The 11658-nt window shown below is 32.5% G+C and overlaps 1 protein-coding gene across 1 annotated transcript; it reads left to right on the forward strand.

Moving 5' to 3' along the window:
* Nucleotides 1–6495: 6495 nt before the first annotated feature.
* On the forward strand, nucleotides 6496–8570 carry LOC113773829 (cytochrome P450 71A2-like). Its single transcript, XM_027318433.1, has 2 exons — nucleotides 6496–7416; nucleotides 7959–8570. Exons 1-2 carry the CDS (start codon nucleotides 6496–6498, stop codon nucleotides 8568–8570), a joined length of 1533 nt encoding a protein of 510 aa, XP_027174234.1.
* Nucleotides 8571–11658: the final 3088 nt, after the last annotated feature.

Consider the following 11658-nt stretch of genomic DNA (forward strand, 5'->3'; position numbering starts at 1 on the left):
CTCTAGTTCATTCTTTATACACTTATTATTGTGCACTTCACTAGATTTTTCACATGCATTTCTGACGTACCATTTCTATATTAGAAAGATACATTACAATACTAGTATCAAAAAGTAAAAGGCACTCAACCTTGTGTTTTATTCTTATGTTATTATGATGTGACTAATTTTTTATAGGTGACTGCTAAAATGGCTCTAATCTAAAAGAAACTTACAGGGGCATTGAGAATCTCTATGTGGTAATGTGTTCGTGACGTGCTCTTCCATTCATGTGCATTTGTATATGATGCATGACTCGTGTGTCATATACCAAAAAATATATCTCGAGGAGGCGAATTTTAAAATACATATATTTAAATGTATAATCTAAATATCTTTAGGTTTTTTCGGGAGGAAGATTATTTGATTTGACAATATGTAATTTTGTAAGGGAGGAAAATTGAATTCTATAAAACTTCAGCCCTAATCCCCTAGTTTTGTCCTTGTACATGAGTATCACATCACATGTTGTGATAAGGGCAAAAAAAAAAAAAAAATCAATCTTGTTGCCACCTAAAAAATTGAAATAGTATCTTTTTTGCCTACTCAATATGTGTTGGGATAATATTAGAAACCTTCCTTGAGGTTTCTCTTAATATCACTTAACACCCCTGAGGTTTTAGAAATATCACTTACCTTCCCTAGTAATTGTAAAAACATTATATTAACTCTCACTTGACACATAATTTACAAAATATCAAATAAATGAATCTCAAAAATTTTAAAAATAAACGCAAGTCACTTTCTTTTTTTTCCCTTTTCTTCATCATTCTCTCTCATTTATATTTTTTGGATGAATATGCAATATTTTATTTGTAAATTACAATAAATTAAATTTTGTTTATCTTTTACTTTTCGTGATTGTGATAAAGTGCGGTATGATTTATTTGCTTATTTTGAGTTGATTTTTATAATGATTAGTAGAGTTTAATGATTTGAGCAAGAATTGAGAAGATGTTGGAAAAAATATAAATTCATAAGAAATCGGTTTTGAGCATATAAAATTAAATTGATGCAATTGTATTTCTTTTTAAATGATTTTTTTATTTTTCAAATTTATATTTTTGTGGGATATAGCATTGTGATGTGGTTGTACTATAGGAGATTGTTTTTAAGGTGATGGTTTTCTTGAAGTGAACAAAGTGGTTCAGGAATATTTTTATTTAGCAAGTGAAAGAATAGTTTACAGTTTTTAAAAATTTTGTTACACAAGTAACAAAAGTAAGGGAGGTAAGTGATATTTTTAAAACTTTAGGGGTGTCATATGATATTAAAAGAAATCTCATGAGAGGTTTATGATATTATCCCATATGGGTTTGATTTCACAAAAGTGGTAAGGGTTCATTCGGTTAGCTTTACCTCTAGATTATGCTTTATCCGTACTTTTAGGATTAAAAATTAAGTCAAACCAATGAAACCTAATTATATTCTTTACTTATATGCTTTTCTTTCGCATTTTTCCTTTTCCTTTTCATTGACAGCAGTTGGCTCCTCAATTTTTTTTCCTCTTTCTCTTTCTTGCTCTCCTTTTTGTGTAAAAACATATAACGAAGCTTTTTGTGAATTGGCATAAATAAACTAAAACTAACGGAAAATAATTATTTTAATGGTGAAATTCAAAGGAATGACTACTAGTATATCACTTTTGTGAGTTTGAATGTGCGATTTAAAACCGGCAAATAATTTAGTGGCCAAAACTATAGTACTTGAATAGTTTGGTTACTATTTAAGTTTTTTCAATGGTAATAAATTAGATTAAGTTACTTGTGAGAGGCATCGAAAGAAGCCAAAGTGGACTATTTATTTCATCATGAAATTCTTTTTAATAATAATAAATTAGATTGAGTAAATTGTGAGAGGCAGTGAAGGAAGCCAAGGTGGATAAATTAGATTAATAATAATAAATTCTTTTTATTTATTCCATCATCAATATTGCATCCTTAAAAGTTTGAAGTCATTAATCTTTTTCACACACTATCTATAATAAAAAAATTCATACAATATATATATTGCATACTAGATTCAAAATGAAAACTACAATAGATCAACTTTCAAGAACGATTCAAAAGAATCAAGATAAACCTTTGAAAACTTTCAAGAAAATTAGAATAAACCAACAATAGTTGAATAATGATTAATTAAAGTCTACTAACAAGTGTCCTAATGACACCTATTTATAGGCGAAAAACATCTGAAACCGAAAAAGGAAAAAAAATCAAGAAAATGAGAAGACAGCCAAAAATCATGTTGTTGGCCAAGGCTGGATCCAACGCTAGATCAGAGGCTCTCCAAGTTGAAGCCGGGGTCGGATTGAAGTCAAACAGCTTCAAAATTCCTGTAATTCCAAACGATGCTGGATGATCCATTCATAGACAATTTTTTTTTTTTTTTTTGGTGTGCATACGGATTCTTGTTGTCCAAATTTGGTTCCTGGATGATGTTTCACAATTTAAAGTTCATTTCCACGCCTCTTTACTGCCTTATCCTATTCTTATTAATTTAATTAGGAATTCATCAAAATTGGTTATAATGATTGGTTAGAATGTAATCCAATAAATCTAATACAAAGATAATGCGATAAGAAAGTTCTGATTCATAATGCTTAAAGATTATCTCAAGCCGCTACCAATCAAAGAAAAAGGAGTGATTTTTTTTCCCCATTTCCATGATGTGTAAAAGATTGGGCAATAAAAATTTCATTCTATAATTAGGATAGAAATTGGAGCAGAAAATTTGAGTGAAAATGAAAAAGATTGAGAAAAAAAAAAGGAAAAGGGAAGCAACTTGGGTGAGGAGTCCTTGATTAAGGCCAAATATGAAGAATTAGTTTTGAGTTCAAGTCTCTTCCTTCCTTCCTGCTTCTCAAGTTTCACCCTTTTTCTATTGAATTTTTTTTTTAAAAAAAAAGCAACTTGAGTTTAAACATTTGATAATGATGAATTTAGTACTTGGCATAGGTTTAGATCCCATTTGAGGTTGCGGTACTTTTGGTTAAAAAAGCATTTTTATGTGCAAATTAAGGCATTTTATAAATATTATCCCATAAAATTAGAAGTAGAGCTTTTGGTGTTAAAAGCAATTTTAGCAAAACATCAAAACTTGGTGCTTTTAGAGTAACTTTTGTGATTTAAAAAATAAATATTAAATTTAATCATTTTATCCTATATTATGAGCTCAATAAAGAGATAAATACTGACGGGTTTTTGATATGTGTACAAGTTTAAATCCAATTTATATCCGTTTTAACTGCAAATATATAGGTCAAATTAGTAGTTTAGGGCATATATCAGGTCAATCCCACGAGAAAAATTGGACAATTACCGACACTACTAAAGTTTCTCTATTATTTAGACGATCAAAGAATTAAAAGAAATAAAACTATGTTAAACTTATGCAAGAAAAATAACAAATGAAAACTTCTTACATTATGGTATTCCTAACTACTCATACAAGGGCTATTTTTGGATTATTGATTCCTAACTATCTTAGCTAGTCATGCTGTAATTTTCTAATACGTGTGAAATCCACTTTCGTAATAAATCAACTATACTTATAACCAATCCATACCTACTATCATGGTTATGAAATTAGTTATAAGTTCATTTATTCTATGAAATTACATGAAATGAATCACTAAAGCTACAAAGGTGCAACTCTATTCTCGTGAGTGCACTCCCTAGATTTAGCACTTCTTGAACTAGTGTTAAATCTCAATTTTCATTGAAGAAATAACATCTTTAGATAATCACAATTAATGGTACCAAGTTAATCATGATTTAAAGAGTTAAATAACTTAAAATAATAGCATCAAATAACCAAATAATAAATACTAACAATTATAGAAAGTTCATCCAAACCCAAGGCATAAACTTTAAAAACATAGAATAAACATAGAATTCAACTTTAGAAACATATAATAAACATAGAATTCAAACTTGTATATTAACTAAATAATAGAATCAAGTACAAAAGATAAAGAGTTTGAAAAGAAATGTAACTCTTGTCACATAAGCTTATCTACTCCATCTTCGTCTCCTTCTTCATCTTTGTTTAGCTAATGAACAAGAAGGATGGACTATCTAATTAAACAATCCTATACTATTCTAACCGAACACTAAGAAAATATAAGAGCTACATTTTAGTAGTATTTCTTGCACTCTTCAAACTCTCTTGATTCTTGCAACTCCATGGCTATATATAAAAGAATTTTGTTAAGAAATGAGGCTTCAAACATCACTTTTATAGTTGCAAAATAGTTGTCACATGTCCATCAATAGTTGTGAATTATTGGAGGAGAAAACAAGTTGTGCAAGTGGAAAACCGTAATTTCTGATCAGAATCCGGCCAAGAATCCGTCTAGAAACTGGTTGGATATACGGCCGGATTTCTCCCCTGCTTTGCTTCTCAATTTTTGTTTAGTCTTCAATATTGTTCCAATTTTGCATTAATTTCAACTGAACTTTTTTCGATGATAAAAGTCGAATTAACTCTTTACCAAAACATAAGACTTGTAACCCTTTGAGTTAGCTTGCCAATGTATTAAGAATCATCTCATTTGAATTTGTGTAAGCTGAGAAATGACTGAAATACCCTTAACTGCTCAATGCTATGTTTCAGCTTCGACCATAGAAATTGGCTACTGTAATTTGGCTTTTTGATTTGGAAAACCTTTAAATAGGATTTCGATGTCTCATAGAAAATGTAGAACTATCTCTTATCCTCAAAATGGTTCAAGAATCATTTCAATCCGATGCTTGTAACTCAAGATATTGCCGAAATACTAAAATGTGTCAAAACTATCAACTTTCCTTTTTCATCCAAATGAAGTCTATTTTCAACCCCTATAAAAAACAATTATGGATAAAATGCAAGTAAAAAGGGACATAAACCTCATTTAATCACTTAAAAACATTTTAAACTAATTATAGCCAAACATAATCCATTTTCTTCCTATCGTATTGCCAAAGTGACTAAAAATAATATAAAATGTCATTCAAATATAGCTCAAATTAGTTACTTATCAAATACATTTAAAAATTTTAAATCACACATTATTTAATACAATAAGTACTCATTGAACTATATTTCAAATAATATATATAAAAGCACTTAAAAATTCTAAGGGGAAAAATCTAACAAAATCTACAAAAAAAATCTACAAAGAACATTTGATCATTAAGCAACTAAGGGAAAAAATCTATATAAAAAAAATGAAAATATACTAAAGGAAGTAGAAGACAATAACAAAAAAGATTCTTATCAAATTTAAATATCTTGGAGAGGCTAGCTATCAATATTGACTATTTGCTCCTAGCTCCACTTGTTTTGGTCAATTATTCAAGTGTTCAACTATGACCAAAGGCTGCTTTTTTCACAAGAACTTTCAAATGTTTGAGGTACCTAAGAATCTTACAAGTCCCGGTCCGATGTGACAGAACCTTACAAGTCAAAGAAATAAAGCAAACGAAAGCGGAAAAAATATTAATAAATATTAATAAGACGCCCCTATGTTAGACGAAGCAAACCTGATGTAATAAAGGTCAGAGTAAAATAAAGCAAACAATTTGCCCACAAGCCTCAATTGAAGAAAAATCTTTCCACTTCATTTTTTGTTCCAAGTACATAGCAATCATCCCACAAGGTTATCAATTATGGTATAGCTTTTAGTATAATTGTATTTAACTACTAGTGGACAAAGTTGTCGAATGTATTTGACTACTAGTGGACAAATTTGTCGAACAACTATGACCAAAGAAAGAGCTAGACAATAACTGTTGTCATTTCATAGTTATACTCGTTAACAAGAAAAATAGGATTCTATCTTTTATACGACAATTAGAATTTTCCTATCAAATTCCAAGTACATTAAAAAGTCACGAGAAGCAAGATAAAATGGTATGAAAAAAACTATCAAATTCTTAAATAAACCACATGATCTACCCAAAAATTTTCCTATCTACGAAACCTTTCTCACATACAAAGAATTAAGCTCCTCTCCATTAACTGAAAAGGATTTTAATGTATATACAAAAATGAAAATTAAATTGATTAAATTTTACCATTAGATCAAACTTTAAAACTTTTATCGTTATTTTGAACTATTTTCTACTGTCCAAATATTTTGTTCAAATAGAATAACAAAAATGTTCATAGATAAGTTTGATTTTTAATTGCGTTGATCTACTTGTGAAAATAAAACTATTCGCATAAACATATTACTTTCTGAAAATTTATTTGTATAGATATAAATATATAGAAGATTCCAATATCACTGCTCAAAAAGTGAACGACCCTAGGACCTGCCATGGTCGTACTCGTACAACGGTGCCGTAAATGATGTATTGACTTAATCATCCCCACTGGTCCTGCTTTACTGAATTTTCTATGGTAAAAGAGCTTGAAAAACTAGTATAAAAAGAGAACACCAGCACAGCCAAATGCATGATCATATATCACATGGCTTTCATCAATCTTGATCTTTCATTTTTCTCAATTTTTTCCTTGCTCATATTCCTTCTACCCCTTCTCAAATGGTTCTATGCTGCTTCTAAACCCCAGAAAAAGTTACCACCATCTCCACCAAAGCTCCCAATTATTGGCAATCTTCACCAGCTTGGCCAGTTTCCACATCGCTCCCTCCAATCACTGTCAAGAAAATATGGTCCACTCATGCTGCTTGAACTGGGAAGCAAGCCAATGCTGGTTGTCTCTTCCGCTGATGCAGCTCGCCAGATCTTGAAAACCCATGATTTATCCTTTGCAAGCAGGCCTAAATCTGGCATCCCAGATAAACTCTTTTACGGAAGCAAGGACATAGCTTTTGCACCATATGGTGAGTATTGGAGACAACTAAAAAGCATTTCTATGCTTCATCTTTTGAGTAACAAAAGGATTCAGTCTTTTCAACATGTCAGAGAAGAAGAGACGTCACTCATGGTCGAGAAGATCAGCCGAATGTGTTCTTCCTCAGCTGTAAACTTAAGTGACATGTTTTTAATTCTCACAAACGATATAATCTGTAGGGTTGCCTTGGGGAGGAAGTATAGTGAGGAAGAAAATGGTAGGAAAAGTATGGAGAATTTGAAGGTGTTTGGTGAGTTACTGGGTATTTTTGATGTAGGAAACTATATTCCTTCGCTTGCATGGGTTAATCGCTTCAATGGCTTGGATTCTAAAGTGAAGAAAACGGTTAAACAGATTGATGGATTTCTGGAGGGTGTGATAGAAGAGCACATGAATAAGAGGAAAGGAAAGGCTGAAAGCGACTCTACTACTGAGGAAAGATGCCAAGACTTTGTAGATATCTTGATTGAGATTAATGAGGAAAAGACTATGGGCTTTGCTCTTGAGCGAGATGCCATGAAAGCTATCATCCTGGTAAATTTCTCTCTACATCTCTTTGCATTGGTAATAAATCTTTGGGATCGAAGCAAGTATGGTTGATTTTGGTGTGGTTGCAGACGGTCATTTTATTCTTATTTTTTAAATTTGGTATATACTTATATCAGTAAATTGGAGTACAACATATAAATCACAATCGAACTTGTGTCAAATTCTAAATCTTTTACCTGTTTTAACCACTCAAACATATAAATATTTAAGTGTGTTGAGTTAAGCCTTATGAAGCCCGGATTGATGAGTGAATGGAGTAATAATTGGGTTTTGTCAATCGAAGGTTTAAATATTCATATATACGTTAGAACTATAAAAGCTCACAAACCTTAGGCTCTTTATTGGACTATGAGCCAGCCCAAGCTAGCTTATATTTATTGATTTTTAAAATCATTTCATTGATAAAGTTTGATTACTGCATGGTTTTGAATAAAGTTGGATTGGTACATAATAGAAATAAAGGCTTATTGCCATTGTATAAACGAAACATGTTCTAATGCAACACTTTCTTTGATTCCATTATTTAGGATGTCTTTGGTGCTGGATCTGATACAACACATTCAGTTATGGATTGGGGAATGTCAGAACTTCTAAAGAACCCCAAAGTCTTGCATAAATTGCAGGCTGAGGTAAGAGATGTGACTCAAGGAAAACCAGAAATAACTCGAGCTGATATGGAGAAAATGCAGTACTTAAAAGCAGTGATTAAAGAAACTCTGCGACTTCATACTCCAGTTCCATTACTGGGTCCTAAAGAATCGAATCGAGACGTCAAAATAATGGGGTATGATGTACCAACGAGCACACAGGTGCTTGTGAATGCTTGGGCAATTGCAAGAGATCCATTGTTGTGGGAGAACCCTGAGGAATTTCGACCTGAGAGGTTTTTGGGCTCGAGTGTAGATTTTCATGGTTTGAACTTTGAGTTAATTCCGTTTGGTGCTGGACGAAGAGTTTGCCCGGGCGTCAACTTCGCCATGTCAGTAATTGAACTTGCATTGGCAAAACTGGTCAACAAATTTAACTTTACATCACCTGATGGAATCAATCCAAACGAGTTGGACATGACCGAATCATTTGGTATCACAGTCCACAGAAAATTTCCTCTGCATGCCATTGCCACACCATATTCTTGCTAATATCTTTGTTTATGATGTAACTATAGTGATGGGTTATTGTATACTATTTAAGTTATCTACAATTTACTGATAATGTTGGAATTTCGTAGTGGCTTAGTCCCTCTTTTTGGTGTGATTATCATGGGTTCAGCCATATATTTACCGTTCTTATATAGTGATATAAATTTACCTTTCTTATAGTAATGCATTGATCCAAGTTACCATTGGCGTCGGCCTAGTGATTACGGGATGGCTCTTTGAATTCTCTTCACTATTAGATTTAAGACTTAAATTTTGCGCGTAACAATTGAGATTGAAAGGGCACGGGAAGGAGTTAATCCAAGTTAAAGCCGCTGCTGGTTCTATTGCAACATCATTAGATGGAGCCAAGAACGTTGCAATGGTTGTTCAAGTTTTTGTGTTTGTTACCACTCGATGTTTAGGACTTATGAACAAATCATTACTGATTACCCGTACCATTTACGAAAAAGATGGATACCTAGCAGGGGGATATACATGATTATTGGCAAGAATTACAGTTCAATGAGCTTCAGGATAATACATACATTTAATAGGAGACCACAAATGACGATTAATGCATCAGGCAAAGGTTCAACACCAACCCACTGTTTTCTTCCTTGAAGAGCTGAAGTCCAGGTCTTGTGTCTTGATGAAGCATAGTTATGAGATTAAAATCATAGTGTTCTGGCATTCCCAGTCTAAGAGCACCTGAACTTTGGTTAGCTCACCTTCAAAGTAGCCTATGAGTCCCAATCCTTCACAAATCAGATCCAAAATCCTCAAGAGAAACTTTCGTGCTTCAAAAAAGGTTGTATGAATTGTGGTGCTAATCATTGTAAGGGAATTCCTAACTTCATTCTTATTTAAATAAGTTGGGTCATACGTAGAGGCTTTACCGATATCTGGTAGGCGCAAAGATTGAATATAATCCTCCACAGGATGGCAACTGTGTGTGATGTTATCACTCCAGTGGTGAAAATCTTCTTTGTGATAATTTAGAGTGCTTGAGAAGATTCTGCAGATTTGGCTGATGTCACTGTCGTTGGAGTAAAAGCCTGGCAGCCTAAAGAATTCCTGGATAACATTCATTGTCTCCTCCATTAAGCCTTCAGAAACTCCATGAATAATGACCTGAACTAACAGCATTTACTTATGAGTAGCAAGATTGATAATGTGTTCCAAATGATGGTCTTAGACAATCATCATCAAGGATTATGTTTAGTTTTTCAGTTCAAACATAATCAGTACTATGAACCTGAAAGAATCCAAATTCTTGGCTTGATTTCATAATCGGCTCAATGACTTCAGCTTGTTCAAGCCTGCAGCTTCCTCAAGGTCAATGGTTGGAATGTTGATGGGGTGCAAAATTGTTATTCAATTTATAATTATTTTTCCCTTGATTTTAGCTAAATATTGTATTAATTAATTGATTCTACTTATTTTTGATATTTGGTGCTAATTGTAGGGAGGAGGAACAAAAAGTGATAAAAGAGGTGATTTTTCAAAAATTACTTTCAAGTCTAGAAGACTCAGGAATTTATCGCGCACGGAGATTTCCTAGTTTGAGTTAAATATGGACATCTTAGGTGGAATTTGGAAGACTTTAATTATCTTTGGTAGTTGTACAGTTGAATTAGGAAACATGAGTTATTATTGTTTTTATTTCCCTTTTTTCTAATTAGGCAATAGGCCTTTATTATGAGTAGTAGACACGAAGTAGGAAACAAAGAATAAGGGAAGTCGGATTCCCGTTTGATTAGTACTCCGTAGGGTAGAAACCATAAAAAGAGGGTCGTGACTCTTTTGCTAGAGAGGAGAAGAACGGCTGCTTGGCCTTTCTGTTCGTCTTTTCTTGAGTTTTCTTCTTTTGTCGAACGTTCGCGCAATTTTCTTCAATGGAATTGCTTGGGTTGTTCTCAATAGAGAGTAGCTGAATTTCTTTTTCTAGTCGAAGGTCAACTTGGAGATTCGGTTCAAATATCTGTGAGATCGAATTATTTTATTTATTTCTTTTATTCATTGGTATTCGTACGTTTTCTGGTTTAACTTCTTATGATTGTTCTGTTATTTGAATGTTAAGGGTCCGACATTCGAATTAACCTAACAATCTACTATTAGATTAACGGGTTGAATCCGTAATTATTTGATTGGTTAATGCCAGTGGCGATTAGCATGATTGGTCCCGTGTTAGGAAAACGATGATCTAACTGAAATAAACCCTCATAGCGTGTTTGTTGGTTAAGATTGGATTTTTCTAATTCTTAATGCAACCGAGAAATTAAATCCTACGGTCGTACCTAGGATTGTTTCTTGGTTAGAGAAAAAGTCAACGGTTGTACTTTGCTTATCGACAAAGTAAGAAAAAGGTGGTTGTCAGAACTTGTTGATAGTTATAATCAATCTATTAATGAGTAATTGAATTATCTTTGCATCGATGATCAGTTGAATGGACCGTGGCTGAAAAGTTGCACCTTGAGCTAGAATCGTATCTACTGTTGATTAACTCCTATTTATTTCCGTTAGTTGTTTTATTAGTTGGTTAATTAAGTTGTTTTTATATTTTCTAAAATTTCCCCTATTCAGGACTCTAGAAGAAACGAATCATCTCCAATCCCTGTGGATTCGACCCTATTCACCGTTATATATAAACATTTGTATTTATCTTGAGTAGATAATTATCATTGTACAGGCTCGACACCTGTTAATTTTTGGCGCCGTTGTCGGGGTCTGGTACATAATTAATTTGTTTCTTTTGGAGTTCATCTTATTTTTATTTTTATTTTTCTCTTATTTTTATTTTTTTTTACTAGTTTATGACTGTTAACATTCAATATTTTTGTGATAGATTGGATTTTATTCCTAGGAGGAGTAATGAGACTCGTGTATTTTCTAATGATCAATATTTAGATACACTAACCTTTTTTTCGAGAAAAATTGGCTATTGCAACTTGTGGATTCTATTATGCCTCAAATCATTCAAATAAAACTCCAATCTCTAATTGTTCAAGTGGATGAATCTAGTGAATAATTCTCAAATATGGTGCAATCTTCTCCATTCTCTAGCCAACATTACCCTGTCTCTTATTCT

The sequence above is a fragment of the Coffea eugenioides genome, chromosome 6 (assembly GCF_003713205.1).
Source record: "Coffea eugenioides isolate CCC68of chromosome 6, Ceug_1.0, whole genome shotgun sequence".
Taxonomy (NCBI): domain Eukaryota; kingdom Viridiplantae; phylum Streptophyta; class Magnoliopsida; order Gentianales; family Rubiaceae; genus Coffea; species Coffea eugenioides.